Source organism: Heterodontus francisci, chromosome 17 (assembly GCF_036365525.1).
Source record: "Heterodontus francisci isolate sHetFra1 chromosome 17, sHetFra1.hap1, whole genome shotgun sequence".
In the NCBI taxonomy this organism is placed as follows: Eukaryota; Metazoa; Chordata; class Chondrichthyes; order Heterodontiformes; family Heterodontidae; genus Heterodontus; species Heterodontus francisci.
Window position 1 is genome coordinate 19,221,010 of NC_090387.1, and position 24,707 is coordinate 19,245,716.

Consider the following 24,707-nt stretch of genomic DNA (forward strand, 5'->3'; position numbering starts at 1 on the left):
AGCTTGAATTCAGCTACATAGGGACGAGCTGAAGAGCTTCAGTTGGCCCATTTTGGATTGCAGAATTGCAGAAAATGGTTCGACACTAGTTCCTGGTGCTCCTGGCGTTGGGGAAAACACGCCATTTATTTCATTCGATGTGTTCCGTGATATGCGAAAGAGCTGTCAAACCCATTCGTGCAGAGTTGCTTGCCAGTTGTGATTTGTGGCTGTATCTTCCGTCCTCCTGAGTGGGAGAGGAGTGAGGCTGGACAGGCCAGTAAGAACTTGGTAGGCCTGTGGGAGCAGGCCGAGCCACTCTTCACACTGGCAGCCAGGTCACACGGCTTCCTCCAGAGACAGCTAGCTGCAGAAACCACTGGCTGCAAATTAGAGCCACGGCTTGCATGTAAAGGGAAGCTACAAGCAAAATTGGTGGTGGGAAAGTGATTTTCTTGATATCCCTTAAAGACACTAAGTAGAAAGGCACACCCACCAAAAGCAAAATAAAATGTGATAATGTGCGGCAAATCAACTCCAAAAAGAAATAACCAAAGAATTCCTAATGTAACCACATCTTTGAGAGTTCAAATCCCAAAGGCTTTGGTTCCGGTGGCCATTTTGTGTTGTCTGATGACGCTGTCAGCACTTTCTGTGAGCGTTCTTGTTGTGCTTGCTTGAATACCTGACACCTCCACCAGGGTGGGCCATTGTGTGCTGGTGAATTGAGCACTTGCTATCAGAAATTCTACCATGCTGCACCATGACGTTCAATGATCCACAATACTGGTAATGACGAGAATTCCATTAAGCCTGGATTCCTGGATGTCAGAAGAATGACTGTCAGCCCTGTTTAAAGTACAATGACTTCTGTATAATCCCACAGAAAACATCAGGAAAGCTTTGGGAAATGGAACAGGACTAGGGGAGTATTGGATCTTTTGGGAGGGGACAAGTGAATCCCCACGAAGGACATTAATTCATTGCACATAGGTGGGTGGGGAAGGGGAGAAAAACAGCCATCTTACCTTGTACTGACCTGTGGTTTGAGTGCAAAGTATATTCGGATATTGGGTTCTGCAGCTTAGTGACCCCCATACCAGGCTTTTCACTGCAGTAAGATTGACTCGCATCTGGTTTTGAATGAACCCAGCCTGATTTATGAATGGGCAATTCAGAAATTTAGAAATTGCAAACCAGATACCGAATGTCCAATCTTTCCACTTTCCTGATTTGAAATGTTAGTTATTAAGTTTTTACATACATCAAATTAGATACAATATACGGCACAGAACCTTGTGCCCTCAGTACCTTGCTCTATGGCAGCGAGGCCTGGACAACGTATGTCAGCCAAGAGCGACGTCTCAATTCATTCCATCTTCGCTGCCTCCGGAGAATACTTGGCATCAGGTGGCAGGATCGTATCTCCAACACAAAAGTCCTTGAGGCGGCCAACATCCCCAGCTTATACACACTACTGAGTCAGCGGCGCTTGAGATGGCTTGGCCATGTGAGCTGCGTGGAAGATGGCAGGATCCCCAAAGACACATTGTACAGCGAGCTCGCCACTGGTATCAGACCCATCGGCCGTCCATGTCTCTGCTTTAAAGACGTCTGCAAACGTGACATGAAATCCTATGACATTGACCACAAGTCGTGGGAGTCAGTTGCCAGCGTTCGCCAGAGCTGGCGGACAGCCATAAAAGCGGGGCTAAAAGTGTGGCGAGTCGAAGAGACGTAGCAGTTGGCAGGAAAAAAGACAGAGGCGCAAGGGAAGAGCCAACTGTGTAACAGCCCCGACAATCAAATTTTTCTGCAGCACCTGTGGAAGAGTCTGTCACTCTAGAATTGGCCTTTATAGCCACTCCAGGCGCTGCTCCACACACCACTGACCACCTCCAGGCGCTTATCCATTGTCTTTCGAGATAAGGAGGCCAAAGAAGAATACGGCACAGAAACAGGCCATTTGGCCCAACAGGTCCATGCTGGTGCTTATGCTCCACATAAGCCTCCTGCCACCCTACTTCATCTCGCCTTGTCTGCATAATCTTCTATTCCGTTCTCCCTCACATATTTACCTAACTTCCCCTGAATTCATCTATGCTATTTGCCTCGACTACTCCCTCTGGTAGTGAGTTCCACATTCTAACCACTCTCTGGCTGAAGAAGTTTCGCCTGAATTCCCTATTGGATTTATTTGTAACTATCTTATGTTTATAAATCAGTAGGCTCAGCCTTGACCCTTGCCCTGCCCTGCCCTGCCCTGCCTTGACTACATCTCTCTCCAATTTTGGTCATAAGACTAGGTAATATTCATTGTAACAAGGTCTCCCCACAGTAAATGTGTAAATATCTGAGTGCAGATATCTCTACCATCCAACCAGACATAATGTTCAGAATAACTGATTTTTTTTTATTTGTTTGTGGGATGTAGGCATTGCTGGCAAGGCCAGCATTTATTGCCCATCCCTAATTGCCCTTGAGAAGGTGATGGTGAGCCGCCTTCTTGAACCGCTGCAGTCTGTGTGGGGTAGGTACACCCACAGTGCTGTTAGGAAGGGAGTTCCAGGATTTTGACCCAGCGACAGTGAAGAAACGGTGATATAGTTCCAAGTCAGGATGGTGAGTGACTTGGGGGGGGGGAACTTGCAGGTGGTGGTGTTCCCATGCATCTGCTGCCCTTGTCCTTCTAGGTGGTAGAGGTCGCGGGTTTGGAAGGTGCTGTCGAGGGAGTCTTGGTGATTTGCTGCAGTGCATCTTGTAAATGGTACACACTGCTGCCACTGTGGGATGCCAATCAAGCGGGCTGCTTTGTCCTGGATGGTGTCTAGCTTCTTGAGTTTTGGAGCTGCACTCATCCAGGCAAGTGGAGAGTACTCCATCACACTCCTGACTTGTGTTGAATATTTGAACGGAACAGGGACACTATGCCCTAAGCTCCGAGGATGAAATAGCAGAAAGATATAAGGTGGGGGGAGCTGATTATAGAATCTTCCAGCACAGAAGGAGGCCATTTGACAGATTATGCCTGTGGTTGCTCTCTGAAAATACTCTGCAATTACTCCCACGCCCCAGCTCTTTTGCCCATAGCCCTACAGATATTCATTTCTTCGAGTATTTATCCAATTCCCTTTTCGCACTAAAGATAACAGTCATGAAATATAAATGAAATAAGAAGCAGAAGAGGAACTGAGGATCAATCCTGATCCATCTCATTTCAAAGTGTCTGCACACTCTATCTCATCTGTTTCCCTCCCTTTACTCTCAAAGCCGCCGAGTTAACCTTGACCCGTCTTTGTCGTTTTAGAAACTGGATTTTCTGCGAGTGTTCAGCCTGACGACCCAGGCCCGGAGGGAGGAGCTGCTGAAACAGAAGCGACGCAAGAGGCGGCGGATGCTGATGGAGCGGAGCCCGTCGCCACCGTCTGTCCCCAACAAGCGGCACGCGCCCTCTCCGCGGCTCCCGCCCGCCAGCAAGTACAGCGCCGACGAAATGAACAGCACTCCCGACCTCGCGGAGAAGAAGAGATTCCTGACCTCTTTCAGCCTCGCGCACATACTTCCAGAAAAAAGAAAGGGTAATCCGCCTGCCTCTCTCCATTGGTTGTTTCTTACTAACAAGTAGCTCCATAGAAGAGCAGGCCACCAGTTTGAGGCGTGTTTACATTTATGCTGTTGGGATCATTCGCTCTTCTCCCACCCGCCATTTTCCCCCTCTGAATCTCTCCCTTTATTCTTCCCGCCTGAAAATGAGGAGTTGTGTTCCACCCTAATGACTGGCATCTCACCCACATTGTCACTCTTCACCTTTAGCCTTTCCAGTTTCACTGACCATTTGACCCTCTCTGATGGAGGTGGGGATGGAAGACGGATTCAGGGAAAGAGGCAGCACCTCGGGCAGTGCAGCTTTCCCTCAATACTGCACTGGAGCATCAGCCTGGATTTCATGCTGAAGTCTCTGGGGTGGGATTTGAACCCAGAACCTTCTGACTCAGAGGCGAGAGTGCCACCAACTGAGCCTTGGCGAGCACGCATTTGGCTGCTGGGGCAGTTCCATTTCTCCTCTCCCATATTAATTCCCCATTCCAGATGTTTTACCCACTCTGCTAACCTTTGCTGCCTCCACTTAGAGGTAAGAGTGCTACCACTGAGTCAAAGGTTGACAAGTGTCCCTGCCCTCCAACAGTAATTGATTCGGTGCAGTGTGATGAGCCATTTCAATGATGTGATAATGGCACTATGTAAATGAAAGTATTGTTATTTAAAACCTTAAAATAATCTTCCAGCAAAAATCAGAACATATTAACCTTCCCCTCTGCCATTTACATTGGATTTGTGTGCTGTATATATGCTGGTGGTAGTAGCCAAAATCACCCATCTGGTCTCCAGCCATAACAGGCCAGAATCCACTCTTTAATGGATTTCAGTCAGACTGAGGTTGGGAGTTTAGTGTTGGCTGGGTTTAAACCTGCATTGGCCGCTGGCCCCATCTCAACACCAACACTCCGTAGAGACCATGCATCACACACAGTCTTATTTCTCTGGTTGTCTGTTTCTTTAAAGCTCAGTGTTAACCCTGTTATTTATTAGTATTTCTCTCTCTCACACACATACAGAAAAAGAGACCCTGATAGAAATGATTCATTCTATGAAACAGAAGACACGGCCTTTAGAAGCGCCTTTTAAATATCTCTCTCCTCCATCATGCAGCAGTCCCAGCTTGTCTCAGACTGGTGAGTCTTGACCTCTTCACGAGGTCCTTTTGTAATTAGTCTATGAGAAGCTTCTGCACTATTGGTTTAATCTGAATTTTTGTAGTCACTTGTTTAGCCCCGAAACGCACATTCCTCTGGCATTATGTTGACTCACGGTGAGAAAACTGGTCAAGAAATCATTCCACTCCCCACTTCTGAGATTTCCTGCCGGGAGTGACAATAGGTGTTCAGTAAGCGTGGTTGGGCCTATTATAATAATCTGCAAAAAAATTTTTATTTGTTTGTGGGATGTGGGCATCGCTGGCCATCCCAGCATTTGTTGCCCATCCCTAATTGCCCTTGACCTGATTGGCTTGCCAGGCCATTGCGGTGGATCTGGAGTCACGTGTAGGCCAGACCAGGTAAAGACAGCAGATTTCCTTCCCTAAAGGACAGTAGTGAACCAGATGGGTTTTTACAACAATCGACAATGGTTTCATGGTCATCATTAGACCAGCTTTTAATTTCAGATTTATTAGTTGAATTCAAATTTCACCATCTGTCGTGGTGGGATTCGATCGAACCCATGTCCCCAGAGCATTAGTCTGGGCTCTGGATTACTAGTCTAGTGGCATTACCGCTATGCCACCACCTCCCCTTGCAATGATGACAATAACATATTTCCTGTCATTCACACCCTAGAGTGTTGCTGTGGCATGCTCTGAGCTTCAGAGATCACTCTGTCTCTCCATGTCCCAAAGGGATTTGGATTGTTTCAACTCCCCAGCCCTGCAAAATGTAGGTGGGCCAGTAGGGGGCGGGGGGAACTTTGCACTCTTCATCAACTGCCCAAGGTAGCTTCATCATTCACACGTTTTTCTATGTCCATCTCTGTTCTTCCTATATATTTCTCTGTCTTCTCTCTCTCCCTCTGCTTCTCTCTTTTTATGTCTAAGTGATTTCCCTCCCTTTCCTGCCAAAATTATGTAATGAGTCTGACCTGAGTAAACCAGCCAGGGACAAGGCACAGACGTGATTGGTCTTCACCCTTGCTCACCAACCCCCTCCCCTCCCAACTATTCCGCCTGGAGCTTGGGAGAAAAATTGGAGCCCCATTTGTTTCCTTCGAATATTATTTTGCTGCTGAACTAGATATAAAATTGTGCTTCTCGGGTCTCCATTTCAGGTGTAATATTCTCGTGACCTGTAGCTGTGGGGGTTTAGTTTGATGGTTAATGCTGGTGCACCTTCAACTTTCAGAAGTGGAGAAGCAAGCAATGCCACATCACGTGACATGCTCGCCCCAGTTTAGGCAGACGTGAGGTGCTAGAGTGGATGATATTGTTTAGACTTTGCCTGTTGCTGTGCCTTTGGGGAGAGCGATGATTAAGAGTGTCCAAGCCTCTAAGTTAATGCAAGGTGGCCCAGTTGTTGCCGATTAGATCTGTTGTGTGGTTGTCGTCTGATCAGGGGCTCCTAGGTTCAATCCCTGTTCTATTCTGAGCTAACTGATCTTGGCCAGGATGGCATTGTACATGGTACAATTATCTCCAGCAGAGAGAGAGTTAAAACCATCCAAGGTCCAGAGGATCAGTGGCCACTGCTGAAGGTAACCATGTATGGAGATCAGGTCGTCTATCACTGAAGCCAGTGCCTCGTGTAGCCATAGAGTCATAGAGTTATATAGCACAGAAACAGGCCCTTCGGCCCATCATGTCTGTGCCGGTCATCTAAGTATTCTAGTCCCATTTTCCAGCATTTGGCTCGTAGCCTTGTATGCTATGGCGTTTCAAGTGCTCATCTAAATACTTCCTAAATGTTGTGTGGGTTCCTGCCTCTACCACCACTTCAGGCAGTGTGTTCCAGATTCCAACCACCCTCTGGGTGAAAATTTTTTTCCTCAAATCCCCTCTAAACCTCCTGCCCCTTACCTTAAATCTATGCCCCCTGTTTATTGATCACTGCTAAGGGAAAAAGTCTCTTCCTATCTAACCTATCAATGCCCCTCATAATTTTGTATACCTCAATCATGTCCCCCCTCATTCTTCTCTGTTCTAAGGAAAACAACCCTAGCCTTTTCAGTCTCTCTTTATAGCTGAAATGCTCCAGCCCAGGCAACATCCTCCTCTGCACCCTCTCCAGTGCAATCAAAAACTGTTATTCATGCCTGGGAAACACTGAGCAGAATCCTGCAACACTGAAGAGCTTTTTCTCTTTTGACTTTGAAAGCACCTATTTTGAAATTTTGTGCGTGTTTTCTGTTGTTGTCGTAGTTGATTCATCCAACGCACATTCAGCTGCCGACTCCGACAGGCCGCCAAGTGCCACCCCTGCCATCCCATCCTTGCCAGAACTCCGGAAGACTGCCGAGCCGATCAGACCGGAGCTGCCTAAACCCTCGGAGCCGGCCGTGAGGCCAAAGGAGCCAGGCCTGCACAGTGACAAAAGCAGGCCGCATGAAGGGCATGCTGGGAGCAGAACGGTGAGCGTGCTCAGCAATGTCTCGGGCACTTTGCAAAAGGACAGTCCTGCTGTGCAGAGCATGAATGAGAAAAGCAAGCCTTGGGAAGTGTTCATGGCAGAAGACTTTGCCCAGCAGTTTCACGAGTCCGTGCTGCAGTCCACACAACGAGCGTTACAGAAGCATAAAGGTAAACGGGAACAATTAAAATATGACTAGTGCCTGCATTGCTGTGCTGAAGGAAAATACAGCAGCTAATTGTGCATGGCCAATTTTAATAATTTCTTTGATCAATATCCAGCCTAGAAGATGGTGAACATCACTGCTAATCTGTCGCAGTCTAATCGCCCCAAACTGTATTATAATAAGACTTAATGTACTTAGATGTGTATGGTAGTAAATATTAGTTAAATTCAAACAAAACATCCACAAGCAATTCATGCAATTAATTATATTTTGAAATGCAGACAGTTATGCAGCCATTCTGCACAGTAATGTCCTGCAAACAGCAGTCGGTATTTTGCTGATGATGGTTAAAGGAGAATGCCTTCAGTAACATCCACTTGAACTAAAATTCGACTCTGTGACACCCGTTATCCACCTGAAATTGTTCCCCTCAGAACCACATCCGGTTGCTATTTTTCTCAAGTACGATCTCTGGGAAGGACAGAATGGATGTTGTACTGCTGAGAGATAATATGACAGTGGGGAGGGGTGTGGGGTTGCTAAGATACTTCATGAAGTATATTAGTGAACCTGTGAAGAACATTGAGGGGGTAGTTTTGCAAGTGCACACTGGGGTCAAGGGACCTCATCAACTCCAGATTGTACTGAAGTCAATGGGGGGAATCTTCTGTCCTTTAAAAATAATCGTGGGGTGGGATAATTTCCAGATGCCGACACTGCACTTGCCAGCATTGCACTCGCTGGTGCAATTTTCTGGGAGGCCGACTCCTAGTTGGCCATGTTCCTGAGCGGGGGGGGAAGGTTGCTGAGGCTGCAGGCACAATCAGAGGACCTACAGCCTTCGGAAGGACAGCAGCCCCGCCAGCAGAGGTGGGCACTGCCACTGCAGGATGGGGACCATGAGGACGCTTCCATCTTGTGGCGTCCTCTGAAGAGGTAGTTACTTTTTACTTTTTTAAATGAAAATGTGGCCAGTTATCAGGCCATCTCTGTGGAGGGGATACCTCTGCAGCTGCAGCTATGGCCCTCTGATCCCTGCACCTCTGGTGTAGGGGGTAAGATAGGAGGCTTCGCAGGCCCCCCAACGAGCTGCCGGCAAGCCGCCTTCAGGCATCTCCCAGGTGGCGGCCTCAGCGGCAGACCCAGCCTGCTTACAGTTGGGCACTTAATTAGTCAAATTGGCTACCCGCGGCTGCTGGGCAGGTAGCCGCTGCCTTTGATGACCTGCCTCCAGGAAGATCACTGCTGACCTGGCGCCCTCGTATCGAAATTTCCTCCTGGTTGCACCTTCAAGCCTACCCCCGCGGAACTGGGGAGATTCCGCCCAATGAATGTGAAATCCCAGCTAGTGATTCTGCCATTCTTCCACTATTCACGCCAACTCGTGAGATTCCCCATCCCCTTCGGATCTTCAGAAAACCAGCTATTAACTTAAAACACTCATTAAATTAAATATTATGTTTTTGGAGTCTCAGACATTCTGAGCAAATAGTTTTATGTTGCTTATATTGAAATTTGACGCTCACTTTCTTTCTTGTTTTTTTCTAATTCTTCCCACCTCCTGATATCCTCTTCTGATGCTGATGGGCCGTGGTGTCTCCCAAGTGGCCATTGTTCCTGTAGCATTCGAGACTGCAAGTGTTCATAGGCTATGCAACCAGGAGCACCATAGCAGTCCCTACACTTTCAAGCAGGATTCCTGTTTTGAATATTCTCCCCCAAATCTGTATCATAAGGACAGTAAGGCTATGTGTCATAAGTAAGTGGCATAGCTGAGGTCAGTTAACTCAGCACAGAGCAGCCATTGGACTTGGGGCCTTGTGATCTCTATAGCTGAGAACCAAAGAGGTCTGTGCACCAATCCTGCCAAAGCCACCGGAGGAGCTGGGCCCTTTGGCCTCGAGCTATTATTACATTAAGGTGTCAACTGTGGCTCTGTTGAGAGCAGTTTCACTTCTGAGTCAGAAGGTTGTGGGTTTGACCCCATTCCTGAGCCTTGAGCACAGCATCTAGTGTAGCACTGAGGGAGTGCTGCACTGTCGGAGGTGCCGTGCTTTGGATTTAATGTTAAACTGATGCCGCCATCTCCTTCTCAGGTGGGCATCCTAGGCCAAAATTTATTCTTCAATCAACATAACTAAAGCAGATTATCTGATCATATCATATTGCTGTTTGTGGGACCTTGCTGTGCGCAAATTTGGCTACCATGTTTTCTATATTACAACAGTGACGACACTTCAGAAATACTTCTTTGGCTGTAAAGCTCTTTGGGATATCTTGAGACTGTGAAAGGTGCTATAGAAATGCATGTCCTTCTGTTCATTGACCTATGCAGCCTTATTTTGATTTTGATTTAGAGATACAGCACTGAAACAGGCCCTTCGGCCCACCGAGTCTGTGCTGACCAACAACCACCCATTTATACTAATCCTACATTAATCCCATATTCTCTACCACATCCCCACCATTCTCCTACCACCTACTTGGGGCAATTTACAATGGCCAATTTACCTATCAACCTACAAGTCTTTGGCTGTGGGAGGAAACTGGAGCACCCGGCGAAAACTCACGCAGTCACAGGGAGAACTTGCAAACTCCGCATAGGCAGTGCCCAGAACCGAACCCGGGTCACTGGAGCTGTGAGGCTGCGGTGCTAACCACTGCGCTGCCCAAGTTGATTGTTGGCGAGGGGGAGAGGAGATGGGTTGCAAGGGCTGCACATTTTTGGATAGATTGTTGCTTCCTATAAAATTTATGTGATTTAGCAACAGTTTTTTGCAAAATACCACAGACACCAGGAAGCAAAACCCCTGCTGGGTTTGAACCCAATCCAGGCTAGTGCTCCCTCTCAAAGCATCCAATTAACAAACTGCCTTTTCAGCAAAAGGAAATTATGAACATGTCTTCCTGCAGTAATTGCAAATGATTATTTGTTTACATTTTTTATTAGTTTGCCTTACTCTTCTGGCTGAAATTCAGACTTAGATAAACACAGGCAAAAGAGAACAGTGCAGGGAAGCCTCTGTTTCACCGTGGTTAATTTAGTGAGTCTGATTCATGGCACTAAACTGCTTGAAAGTCACATGACCTGATAAAGCAGACATAAAGCAAAGGCAGTGGCAGAAGATTAACTAAAGGAAGGCAATCGGAGCTAACAAAAAGGTCGAGAGAATGGAGTTTCATAACGTGCATTTCATTAACAGTTGGTCAAGCCACGAACCTCTGCTGCCCCAATGTGTAAATGCATCCCAGGAAGCTCCCAAGTTCACTCCCTGGTCTGTACTGGGTTTGCCGATTGGTAGGACCCAGGAACAGAGAAGCTTTGGATCATTTTCCGTGCAGGCGGGTGCTGGAAAGTGGATTGCAGATGGGATGTCCAGCACAGTCAAATAACTTGCTGACAATGATGTAGAGAATATCAAGGGATTGACCACTTAGATGACCTGTATAAGTCAAAGGTGCTGACTCGTCTTTGGGTACAGGTCAGCAGATCATCAAAGTGAGCATTCACTAGATATTCACCACAACCTTTTACCCAGTGATGTCATCTCCTTACTTCCCCTACCCAAAGTATCAGCACATCCTTATGAAACGTTGAATTTTTTTCCCCACCTTTGTTTCTCTTCAGGTACCACAGCGACACTAACCGCAGAGCAAAATCACAAGCTGGACGCCTCAGTCCGCTACAACATTCCAGAGATGCACTCCTCCAGCGGGACCTCGTTTACACATCAGAACGGCCAACATGCTGCTACACAGACCCGGAAAGGGGTCATGTGCGAGCGGGAGGAGGACACCGACAACGAAGACGACGAGGAAGAGGAGGAATCGAGACCTTTCCATTCTAAATGGCAGGGCATTGAAGCTGTCTTTGAGGCTTACCAGGAATATGTCGAAGGTACGCTGAGCACTGTGTGCGCCAGCAATTGGCATTGTGTAGTTTGTCAAGTCTGTCACGCCATGGGCAGCAATCACTTATTTCAGTGAGGTGAGCCGACAAGGCCAGTTGAAGCACAAAGCGCTCTCCTCACCCTCACTCCCTCCTCAAATAGTATTAGGACCATACTGCTGTAACCACAGTCTCCAGACCTCAGTGGGTAACTGCTCCAGAGAAACCACCAAGCTTGGGTTTAATCTCTCACCCAAAGGCTGGCATTTCTAGAAATGTAGCATTGAAGTGTCAACCTATACGCTGCACCAGGGAAATCAACTCCACTACTTGAAAAGAAAAGAAACAGTAAAGTTTTTGAACAAATCACTCAATATTCAAGACCAGAATGATGAATAATAATTTACATTGATCTAGCAGCTTATCATATTTTAACACATGCTCAGTGAGTGTAACGTACAGTGACTGTTATGTAGCCTAACAACAACAGCCATGTTCCCCACAGCAAGGTGATGTTCATTAGAGAAGAAATGATGGCAGAACACCAGGCCATCTCCCTGATCTTCTGTGAAGAGTGCCATGAGATCTCCCATTGTCAGAACAGGCAGCTGGATCTCAATTTAATACCTCATCCACAGGTCTAACAGTATAGCACTCCCTCATGTCCGCCTAGATTACACGCTCAAGTTCTGGACTGTGGCTTGAATTCACAACCCTCTAACTCCGAAGTGAGAATGCCATCAACTGAGCCAAAATAACAACATTTCAATTACATCAGCAGACCAAAAATAGTCATATCTGCTGCCAACATACCCATTAAACATACACATCAAACATTCCTATATGTATGTCCTTCTGAGGTCCGTTTAGGACTCTCCCCTTGGAATGAATGTTGTGGATCACTCGTTCGTGTAACCGTCTTTTAGTTGTGCTCTGCAGAGTGCAATAGCCACAGTGCAGGTTTAATGTAAGGCACAATAGCTCAATAAGGTTTTCGAAAAGCAATTAACAGGACAGCCGCCAGATTTGAATTACAGCCTCCTTTTTAAATTGGTTCTCAGAAAGTGGGCAAGGCTGGCATTTATTGCCAATTCCATATTGCCCAGAGAAAGAAATTGGGCGGCACAGTGGTGCAGTGGTTAGCACTGCAGCCTCACAGCTCCAGTGACCCGGGTTCAATTCTGGGTACTGCCTGTGTGGAGTTTGCAAGTTCTCCCTGTGTCTGCGTGAGTTTCCTCCGGGTGCTCTGGATTCCTCCCACAGCCAAAAGACTTGCAGGTTGGTAGGTAAATTGGCCATTATAAATTGCCCCTAGTATAGGTAGGTGGTAGGGAAATATAGGGACAGGTGGGGATGTGGTAGGAATATGGGATTAGTGTAGGATTAGCATAAATGGGTGGTTGATGGTCGGCACAGGCTCGGTGGGCCGAAGGGCCTGTTTCAGTGCTGTAACTCTGAACTGAACTAAAGTGGTGGTAGGCCTTCTAAAAGCACTCCAGTCCACGTGCAGGTGGTGCTCATCCATTGGTCTTGGGTAGGGTGATTCAAAGTATTGACCCAGCAACGATGGAGGTAAGGTAGTAACACATCCAAGACAGGATGATGGGTGATCTGGAGGTGCTGCTCATCTTGTTTGTAGAAGTTTTGGAGATGAGATTTGGTGTTGAAATAATACTTAGTTGATGGTGGATTAATATTTATGCTGAAAACCGGTATTTGATTTTTTTAAACCATTGTTTTAGTCGGAGGCGATGCTCCTTATATTGCATAATTAAAGAGCCATTACATTAAATTGGTAGTCTCCACCTTAAATTCAATACTAAATATTTGATAAAGTTTCTTAGTAGAATAAGGTGTTGCGGGGAGAGAGTTTGTTTGGTTGCTTCACTGACATAAATTGAGAGTGCAGCATTGCAACCGTGACAGCTCAGTCGGTAAACACACTGCTGGGCTTGGTACTGAGGTACAGGAAGATCCCAAGTTCAGTCCCTGGCCTATGCTGAGTTAGCTCATCTCACTCCAGATGATGGTGGGGTGGACATAAAAGATCACCCAGGCTTCCTACTCCTGATCACAATGCATGTGCTTACTTAAAGACATCAAGTGGGGCCAAGAATAGACTCAGCTACAGTAACCCCATGTTTGAACACTCTCTCGTTGTTCATTGTCATACATCAAGAATGGCCACTTTCATGAGATATCAGATCAGACGACAGGCAATACCCAAGCACGATGAGGTAGCTGTCAGAGAGCACACAATACCCCAGGATAAGTCGGTGCCCTCAGGAGTGGAAGGCAATAAACCTGAGGGGGACTTGAAAGATTTTGTCAAAAAAGCAAACTTTGTAACCTCATCAGAAGAAAAGTTTTCTTCAGAGGGAATGGAAAGGATGAACTTAAAGGGTTGAATGGCCTTGTATTGCCCTTGACTGTTTCTGATGTTATCATGTGAGTTCTGACATTTGAAGCATCACTTCCATTGTGTTAGAGCGCCAGTGATTTCATGATGAGTTATACTTTTAAGAAATTAAATAACACAAAGATTATAATTTCATTGCAGAACAAAACGTAGAGCGGCAGGTTCTACAGGCCCAGTGCAGGCGTCTGGAAACTTTTCACTATAACCTTAGTCTGACCGCAGAACAGCTTTCCCTCAGTATGTCGGTAAGTGCTGGGAAAAAACATTATATCAAAATTCACTCATTTACAATGGATTGTCAATTCCCGGGGAGATTATCATTGCTGGTTTCAGTGGGATTAGGGCAGTACAGCACGGGAAGGTTGCGGTGCAGAACTTACCCCAGACATCTTGGTGAGGTCCTTGAAATGGGAGACTCAAATCAGCAGCAAGTGCCGCCTCATTAACCCATTAGGACCCTGATGCCGTTTTTCAGGGGCCAATGGTCCAGTAGTCAGAATATGCTCTGCCTATTGCATTGAGCAACTTAACCAGTCAGAAATCCTTAAAGGGCCACTGCACACTTGATGGAATTGGACATATGTAAAGTAACCACCCTGTGTCATGGAAGTGAGGAGCTTTGAACTTTATACAAAAGCAAAGTACTACGGATGCTGGAAATCTGAAATAAAAATAAAAATTGCTGGAAATACTCAGCAGGTCTGAAAGCATCCGTGGAGAGAGAAAAAGAGTTTCAGGTCAATGACCTTGCATTAGAACTGCTTTGAACCTTGATTAGAGTTTTCACTGAATGCACGCTGGTGTGCTTTTGAGAATTAAAATGTATCTCCAATCATGAAGTGGAGAATGTCTCTTTACGAATATTGATTTGTTAGTCTGTTGTTTGGAATGTTTCCTTATCCCATGATAGCTGAGTTGATAAATGCCCTGAATACTCAGGGCCCAGGTACTACTTCATTGTGTATAGAATTGATTAATCTTGGCTGTGGGGTGGGGTGGGGAAATGGTTTGGGATACAACAGTTAGCATCAGTGTCCCTGGGTTAAGGAGGGAGGGGTGCCGTGGGGAGAGCCATGGCTCCTGCTCCTAATCACTCTGGCTGGATGGATGCAGAGTGAGGGAGGTGTTTTGGCGCACTATCAAGTAGCCTCACTGTCTGAGAGACCCCACTCCTGAGGAACCCTTTTCAAATGGATTAGTAATCACAGAACCCCCTAACTAAATTATAGTACCATATAATGCTCATAAATGAAAGTGCTGCATGTGAAGAGTGTTTTAAGAAATTTAATTTGAGTTATCAGCAAGGTGGGTGTACCTGCCTCTCACTGCAGAGCCTGTCTATCCTGCTTCGTAAGCATTTGCACTTTATTTCCGTGAACCCCCTGGAAAGTCTCTACGGATCTCAGTTTGAGAACCACTGACCATACTCCAGCAATAGCCATCATCGTCATCAGGACACCAGGGAATAAAATGAGAGGCATTTAAGCTCTTGTGTCCATCCAGGGGTCTAAATCCATTGGCTAGCCACTCCTAACAATTCAACATGCAAATTCTCACCAAACTGGTCAAACCAAATTCTTTTATTTATTCTGGGTATGTGGGGGGCACATTTATTGCCCATCGCTAGTTGAGAGGATGGTGACGGGCTATCTCCTTGAACACCTGCAGTCCTTGGGCTCATGGTGGTCTCATAATGGTGCTAGATAGGAATTTCCAGGATATTGACCCAGTGACAATGAGGGAACCATATTATATGACCTGAGTCAGAATAGTATGGTTCACAAGTAATGATTCCAGATGTTCCTTTTGATCTTTGCAATTTTAACTTTTAGCTCAAAATTTGAAAGTAAAACAAGCGTCTGCGTGTTACAGAAAAACTACTGATTGTGTGAGTTAGTGTAGGAATATGGGCAGTAGTTAAGCAACTTTAAGGAACTCAAGGTCAAGCTACTTATGAAGAGCGATGCTGATGATTGATTACATTGTCCGTCTGGTTTTCTTTGAAATGCAGGAACTGTTGGCTCAGAAGCAGAAACTTGCCTCAGAAAGGGAAAGACTCCAGTCCGAGCTGGACTATTTAAGAAAGTGCCTTGCACTGCCGACAATGCACTGGCCTAGAAGCTACTACAAGTCCTACCCAAGGTGACATCCCTATTAGCTCGGCCACGGCATAGAGAAACTATTTTATTATCCTGGTATTTAATATTCCCATTGGAATTGATTCTCTAGGCAAGACCTAAAGATACGTGCCACATATGAAGCAAAGGGTAAATGGATAAACAGCCTATTGAACGAACATTGCAATGCAACTGAAACAAGACTTCTGGATCTATTTTTACATAAATTTGCTTAAAGGAAACCTTTCTTTCCACCCTTGTTTGAATTTCTGATTATTGTTATTTGTCCCCCCATTCTCTCCCTCCCCCCTCCCCCCCACCCCCCCCCCCCCCCACCTCCAAACCCCTGTTTAAAAAGTCAGTTCGCTTTTTAGAGAGGAGGGGAGGCCTAATTCTGACCTCCAGAGCCAACACTAATACATCCACTATATACGCTGACTGGACAGTGTGGGTTTCTCTGTACTTCCTTTGCTCGAGTGGCTTATCACGGCAGCGTGGACGGAACGCAGTGGCAGTCGGATCTCTAGCACAAACCGTCTCTTGCCTAAAAGACGAGAAACAGAAGAGCCTAATCCATTGGAAAATGCCGTGAATACTGACCACGTGTGATTGAAGGACTTTGCTTTTCCACCTCTCCTCACAGAAACCCCTCCATCAATCCTTCTGCCGGAATCCTTGGAAATCTCTTCCCTGCTCCCTACCACTCGACCCACAAAATAAACCTGAAAACACTGGCTCTCCTTCAGACCCCTTGTACTGGAACTGAACCAGGCCATAGGAGGACAGTTCAAGACTCCCTCAGATGATGATAAGGTTTTCTTTTAAAAACAGAACAATGCACTTAAGGCAATTGAAGGTACCTTTAAAACCAGAGTCTTTTAAATCACACAAATGCATGTTACGGAGCTGAGTGTGTGCATTAAAGAAATAGAAAGATGACAGCCTGAAGGGCAGGGTTTTTTTTAATTATTACGAAAAATAAAAAGGATTTTTCACAAAACACAAAGGTGCTTTGCCTTGTACTGTATATAAACGAAAACAGATTTTGTATGTTTTTATTACTTTAATTATTGTTATTAAAGCTTGCCATTTTTAATATGTTTCTGCTTTGGCAAATATCTTGCTTTTAGTGTTCGTACTGCTGCTGGTCAGGACAAAAAAATTGAAGTTTAAAAAAAATCCCCCCCCCCAAAAAATGAGAGCGAGCTGGTTTTCACTGGTGCATGAGCTGTCACTCTTGTTTTTGTGTAGCACCAGTTTAAGATTTCTGTACAAGAAGATACAAAGCCTCTACCCACCCTCCACCACCCCCCACCCCAGCTTCCCACCCCCCCTCCTCCCCTCTTTCCTCCCTGTTATTTATAAGTGCTTGGGACAGTCGAGCACCGCTGGCGACTTGTGGCTGTATCAGCTACTTTATCTTTTCTCCTGTTGTACTGTAATTTTTCGTACCTAATTTGCACTCGCCTGTAATGGGCACTCAATCCCCTCCATGTAAAAAAGAATGTCCCCATTTCCGCTTGGAAAGTTAGCGCTTGTTAAAATTGGAAGGCGTGTATGTGGTCGGCATGTTTAGAAGATCTAGGGCACACTCCTAAAAACACCCACCTGGGTCTTCCTGTCCAATGGTGCATTTTTGAATACGAAAAATAATTTTCTTTTTAATTTTCCTTTTTTGTCCCCCATCTGGCTGTAGAGCACTGACAGAGCTGGTGGTGTGCACTGGGAGATTGCCCAGTCTTTGACAGTTGATAGATGACTAGTACATCCTGGTATTGGAAGGAGTAGATTTGCATTCTTCACCCCCTCAGCCAGTAATATCCTCTGATGGTTCTCAGTTTGGACAATATTGTGATGTGATATAGCAGGATATATGACCCATTGTAACTATACTCTCAAACTCCCTTCCCCTGATGTAAGTTTAAGGTAGATTACAACCATGACAGTCCCATCAGAAAATACCTTTGGAAGCCAGTAAACATTAACGGCATGGAAGGGGGAAAACAAAAGCATTTCTGTGGCTATTAATATTCTATGATGCATTTTTCTAATCCTTCTCCCAAGGAAGATACAAACAGTGCCATTCTTTACCCAAGGTTGGCTTTTTAACCTCAAGCCGCCTTTGATGTGCAGGGTAAATAAAAGGGATGGAAATTTTAAATATATCTGTTGCCATTCATTCAAAACCTGTGACCCTGCAAATGCGCCCACTTGTCTGCAATGATTGCAGGATTTAGTCCATTGTGAGTGCAGCATTCAGCAATATTTCTCACAGATGATCTTTTTCTAAAAAAAAATTAGTCTCTATCCCCCCCGTGTGAGGGAAGATGGGGTCCTCCCACAACTCACAGAAGAATTGTTACTACACTTAGAATCGAAGAAATACATCCATCCTATTTTAGCTGGTGCAGGGCTTCAGAATAAGGATTTCTTTTGCTGATGGAAACAGAGAAATTGATGGGAAAGGTTAACCCAATATTAAGCCACTATTAGACCTAACCAATGACAATTTCTTTTAAAGCCCAAAGATGTTGTTCAGTATTGCGTGTCTCCCTAACTTCACCGTATAGACAGCATATAAAAACTGCAGGAGCGGGGTGGGGAAGGAGACTGGCATTCTCGTACCCCTGCTTTTTTTTCCCCCTTCAGTGTTTTCTTGCAGTCGTTACCATGCCTTGATTAACAGGGTGAAGCCAACAGCCTGTTGTGTGAACTGTGCTTTTCTTTACTAAGTATGGATCACTAAGAGGTTAAAGGAGACAAGAATCAGATGCCCTAAGAGCTGGGTTTTTATTTGAAACTTAAGTGCTAAGTTAATTGTACCTGGGAGTGCCACTGCTAATCACTTGGACGTTCGGGCCCCAGTGTCAGATTGCAGCTCTTCCTGAGCGGGTTTTGTGCCATATGTTACTCCTATTGTAAACCACAGTGCAGTGCAGGGAGAGCTTGCTGCATTGCCAGTGTTCCACCACAAACGATCCAGACTCCCCATTGATGTTCTGTGCAGGGGAGATAATATGTCAAACCACCAACAGATTCTCTTTTGTTCATCAGGCTGACCCACTTGTAAAGATAAACATATCCAGTTCACCTAATGGCACAGTTGGGATGAGACCTGCTTATTGTGATATTGAGCCACGTGCATTAGAAAGGTTGCAGATTGATACACTGCTCCTGATCACTACTATCCTCATGTTGGAGAGTGAATTTGTTTGTGGATATTGGGCAAGCAAAAAAGCTGAGCTCCCACAAAGCAATACTCTTTGGACACTCACTGTCACAGAGGACGAAGAATTTGGGTGAGGTACTGGATGAGACTGGTAATCCATGGGCCATACCGTAGCAAACCAGGACCTGCGGAGTATGGCAGGGAAGAGCAAGAATACCTATCCATTCCCACTTGTCAACTTTATAAGTTGAAGTCTAGGTGCTAATATTCTGCACTGATGCAGGTAATGAATTTGTCTTCTAATAACCCAAAAATATTGGGAGGTGGGGGGGGGGGGTGGTGGTGTTCTGTGGTGGATAGAAAGGATTTTCCTTTGGGTGTTTTATACTGTACAACAAAGATACAAGCTCACCCATGCACTTCCACTTACGAGACTGACTGTATTTGCTGCGACTTGAAACTTTCTACAAACCCTCATTTCTCCAAACCCAATCCCAGGTGCTCCACTGGTTCAGTGTCCATGACAGGTGCCTTCTCACCCGCCATGTGTCTCCAGTCAGTCCTACTGCTGGATTGGGGCTCTGTTGCTGGCCTTACCACCATTTCTGCAGACCCCATTGAATGTAACCAGTAATCTTAACAAGCTGGTTTCTCTCTCGATGTGCTTTGTTATCAACCACTTACCTTGGCTGTTGAAGCTTCTATCGACCAACATGCAGCAACTGCCAACATTGTCAGAGTAGCTAAATCACATGATACAATATTTGCTTAGTATAAGTCATCACATGACAAACATTATCTAAAGACTGGGAAGTAATTACAAGGGCTTAAGGTGTATGTTTCCAATACACAGTATAGCCTTGTTCTAACACTTGAAGACGCCACCTACACTCTGTTGCTTGCTGAGTGACTTTCAGCCTCCATGAACTGGCATTTGTGCTAACTCCGCCCAAGTATTATCCAATGATTCTTCAACTTGATCATAAACTGGTACAAAGTTTGTGTCCTTCCATCAAGCTTCCTCCCTCCCGACTGGAAGTTCCTCAAATACAATGACTTTCTTCCTAATGACTTTAACCTGACCGATACATGCCTAATAGGGAAGGCTACTACTCCCAGACCACTGAATGATAAGCTGGTCAGTACTACAGGCAAACACAAGGAATGAGCACTTGGTCTCCAAAGATAATTGAGATCATCGCTCACACCAAACGTAGCAATTGAATAAAATCTGAATTTCTTTATCACAAGAAGACTGAATTTAATTTTTAAAAAGTTGTGGACATTTCTCTAACTCTGAATTGCAGTAGTCAGTATTTGACGTTTACACTGAGAAGAAAATATTTGTCAGAAAACCAGCGCATTTTGAAAACTGCTAATGATGGTTAAAGTGTCTGCAGGCATTCAGTTTGGGAAGGTTAACATCATCGCCCTAAAGCAAAAGTTCAATACTTGCTCATTAGCCAGCACTTTTGACTATAAAGGACCCTTGGATAGGGAACACAGGGTTTTGCACAGACTGTGGATGGGAGAGAATCTGTAGGAGCATAGTTGTGCTGGTGTCTTTTGTACTTCTGTTCAAGCTTCCCAATTGATTTGGGTTTTAGATTAAAGTGCAGCAGTCTGATCTGGCGACAGAATCCTTATGGTATAATGGAAATGAAAATACGAGCTGAATTTTTTTTAAAGCCCCTTTCCCTTTGAAATGGGGAAGGCAAAGGTTCAGTTTTTTTTTTTGCAAATTTGATTTCTAAGGGAATACCATCTTTAAACTGGTGTCTTGCAAGACACTCCATCTTGTTGTGAAGTACTACTGAGGCTATGACACCATCTAAGACAAAAGCAAAATACTGCGGATGCTGGAAATCTGAAATAAAAACAAGTAACACTGGAAATACTGAGTATTTCCACTGTTTCTTGTTTTTATTTTATGACACCATCTACCTTTGATGACATCACACAGGTGCCATCTTTAGAAATTGGCCTTGTTTGTACTGCTATTTAAGAACATAACTCAAGAACAATAGAAATAGGAGCAGGGGTAGGCCACTTGGCCCCTCAAGCCTCCGGATTATAGGAGTGAGCGGTTGATGAGGGAATCCAGTTAAATATAGTTCCATTCCAACCCTGTGTAATAAACCCAAGGACAGAGATATGCTTATCTATGAGGTGAAGATGAGGTCACGTGACTTTGTCAGTCCAAAGAAGAATGCAGTGTTTCTTATGAACATCAGTAAAAATCAGGCAGTTCCAGACAATCCTCGAACCAGCTTCTAACTATCTTGAGTGCCACAATCTAGTCTGCAATTACTTGTTAAGACCAACTGTGATTTGTATTCTGAGACAGAGTACAGAATTTTAATGAAGTGCCCGACAACAACAACAGCAAATGCCAATGGCACCAAGTAGATGCCTCCTCACATTGAGACAGTTTCACTGCAGCACCACATTCCCCACTCCCCCCTCCGCCAAACCCCTGCAATTTCTATATTTAATGTGATTTGCCACCCAAATGCTGCAACTTGACATGAGGAACATCCAGTGGGCAGTAGAAATGGCAATACCTGAGCAGGTCTGGGTGATAACAAGTCACCTGCTGCAGCAAATCATTTGCCATCCTATCTTTGGCCTCAACCCTGGTCGCAGGACTTAAGGTCAAGTGCGTGGGAGCTGACAAACAATAGTGCGTACGGTGTAGCCTCGAGCCCCGCTTTGCAGTCAACAGACCCATCGCTGATAACCCACTTCCCTGTGTTGCAACCTGCTACTCACTAGCAGATCTACCTTTATAGGTCATTGTAACTGTAAATCTGCCACTGATTAGATTGAACTTTAGTTCTGCACTTCTGTTACAGCTTTTGCACATTTGATATATCATTTTCTTTTGAGGGAGGAAGATGAGACCTCCAGTATAATTGGGGGTGTGGGTGGGGGGGTTGATGCTGTGAAAATTATGTTTTAAGTGTATTGTTTGGATTTATTGTAATGTAATATATTATTTGTTGAATGTAGTAATTAGGTATTTATGAATATATTGCTGTAATTTCTGACAAAAATCAAAAATAAAATCATGTACAGAGTGATAAATGTGTGTTTTTATTCTTTTGCATTCACAATATAAAGAACCTTCTAGAAAGGACTGAGCATGCTCAGTAATAGTAATTTCTTATTAAGGCACTTTGCGTGCCAGCCTTGGCTTAGTGGGTAGCATTTTTGCCTTTGAGTCAGATGGCTATAGGTTTAAGCTCAACTCCAGAGACTTACATGGAAACATAGAAAATAGGAGCAGGAGTAGGCCCTTCGGGCCTGCTCCGCCATTCATTATGATCATGGCTGATCACCCAACTCAGTAACCTGTTCCCGGTTTCGCCCCATTCCCTTTAGACCCAAGAGCTATATCTCACTCCTTCTTGAAAACATACAATGTTTTGGCCTCAACTGCTTTCTGTGGTAGCGAATTCCACAGGCTCACCACTCTCTGGGTGAAGAAATTTCTCCTCATCTCAGTCCTGAAAGGTTTACCTTGTATCTTTAGACTATGATCCCTGGTTCTGGACTCCCCCACCATATTCCAGGTGTGGCCTCACCAAGGCCCTGTATAATTGCAGCAAGACATCCCTGCTCCTGTACTCTAATCCTCTCGCTATGAAGGCCAACATACCCTTTGCCTTTTTTACTGCCTGTTGGATCTGCATGCTTACCTTCAGCGACTGGTGTACGAGAACACCCAGGTCTCGTTGCACTCCCCTCTCTGTTTATAGCCATTCAGATAATAATCTGCCTTCCTGTTTTTGCTACCAAAGTGGATAACCTCACATTTATCCACATGCATTAACCCACTCACTCAACTTGTCCAAATCACCCTGAAGCCTCTCTGCATCCACCTCACAACTCGCCCTCCCACCCAGTTTTGTGTCATCTGCAAATTTGGAGATATTACACTTAGTTCCCTCATCTAAATCATTAATATATATTGTGAATAGCTGGGGTCCTAGCACCAATCCCTGCGGACCCCACTAGTCACTGCCTGCCATTCAGAAAAAGACCCATTTATCCCTACTCTTTGTTTCCTGTCTGCCAACCAATTTTCTATCCCTCGCAATACGCTACCCCCAATCCCAAGTGCTTTAATTTTACATGCTAATCTCTTATGTGGGACTTTGTCGAAAGCCTTCTGAAAGTCCAAATAAACCACATCCACTGGCTCCCCCTCATCAACTCCACTAGTTACATCCTCAAAGAATTCTAGTAGATTTGTCAAGCATGATTTCCCTTCCATAAATCCATGCTGACTCTGTCCAATTCTATCTCTGTTCTCCAAGTGCTCTGCTATAAAATCTTTGATAATGGACTCTAGAATTTTCCCCACTGCTAACGTCAGGCTGACTGGTCTATAATTCCCTGTTTTCTCTCTACCTCCCTTTTTAAATAGTGGGGTTGCATTAGCTACCCTCCAATCTGTAGGAACTGTTCCAGAGTCTATCGAATCTTGGAAGATGACCACCAATGCATCCACTATTTCTAGGGCCACTTCCTTAAGTACTCTGGGATGCATACCATCAGGCCCTGGGAATTTATCAGCCTTCAATCCCATCAATTTCCCCAACACCATTTCTCTACTAATACTGATTTCTTTCAGTTCCTCTCTCTCACTAAGCCCTGTGTTCCCCAACATTTCTGGTATGATATCTGTGTCCTCCTTTGTGAAGGCAGAACCAAAGTATGCATTTAGTTGGTCAGCCATTTCTTTGTTCCCCATAATAATTCCCCTGTTTCTGACATTTGTCTTCACCAATCTTTTTCTCTTCACATACCTATAGAAACTTTTACAGTCAGTTTTTATGTTCCCCGCAAGCTTGCTCTCATACTCTATTTTCCCCTTCTTAATCAATCCCTTGGTCCTCCTTTGCTGAATTCTAAACTGCTCCCGATCCTCAGGTCTGTTGTTCCTTTTGGCAGATTTATATGCCTCTTCCTTGGATCTAATGCTATCGCTAATTTCCCTTGTAAGCCATGGTTTGGCTACCTTCCCTGTTCTACTTTTGTGCCAGACAGGGATAAACAATTGTTGCAGTTCATCCATGCGCTCTTTAAATGTTTGCCATTGTCTATCCACTGTCATCCCTTTAAGTAACGTTTCCCAATCCGTCAGAGCCTACTCGTGCCTCATACCTTCGTAGTTTCCTTTACTAAGATTCAGGACCCTAGTCTCAGAATCAACTACGTCACTCTCCATTTTGATGAAGAATTCTATCATATTATGGTCGCTCAGCCCCAAGAGGTCTCGCACCATTAGATTGTCAATTATTCCTCTCTCATCACACAATACCCAGTCTAGGATGGCCTGTTCTCTAGCTGGTTCCTCAACGTATTGGTCCAGAAAACCATCCCGTGTACACTCCAAGAATTCCTCCTCTACGGTATTGTGACTAATTTGATTTGCCCAATCTATATGCAGATTAAACTCACCCATAATTACAGATGTTCCTTTATCGCATGCATCTCTAATTTCCTGTTTAATGCCATTCCCAATATCACCACTACAGTTTGGGGGTTTATACATAACCCCCACTAACGTTTTGTTCCCCTTGGTGTTTCTCAGCTCTACCCATACAGATTCCACATCGTCATTGAGTATATAATCTAAAGTGACGCAAACAGATGGACCGCTGGGTTGAGCACTACCTAGAACTGTACTCCAGGGAGAATGCTGTCACTGAGACTGCCCTCAATGCAGCCCAGCCTCTACCAGTCATGGATGAGCTGGACATACAGCCAACCAAATCGGAACTC

At 45.0% G+C, this 24,707-nt stretch overlaps 1 protein-coding gene across 9 annotated transcripts in view; it reads left to right on the top strand.

Moving 5' to 3' along the window:
- The window catches only part of gse1b (Gse1 coiled-coil protein b), a 611,543-nt gene extending 589,542 nt beyond the window's left edge, over positions 1-22,001 (top strand). For 8 of the 9 annotated variants that reach the window (XM_068049108.1, XM_068049109.1, XM_068049111.1 and 5 more), the window contains 6 exons: positions 3,287-3,557; positions 4,596-4,712; positions 6,947-7,324; positions 10,949-11,218; positions 13,770-13,873; positions 15,640-22,001. In XM_068049108.1, coding sequence (XP_067905209.1) covers positions 3,287-3,557; positions 4,596-4,712; positions 6,947-7,324; positions 10,949-11,218; positions 13,770-13,873; positions 15,640-15,774 — 1,275 coding nt within the window. In that variant the 3' untranslated portion in view covers positions 15,775-22,001. The remainder of the gene's footprint in view (positions 1-3,286; positions 3,558-4,595; positions 4,713-6,946; positions 7,325-10,948; positions 11,219-13,769; positions 13,874-15,639) is intronic. The other variant, XM_068049110.1, reaches the window with a different exon arrangement.
- Positions 22,002-24,707: the final 2,706 nt, after the last annotated feature.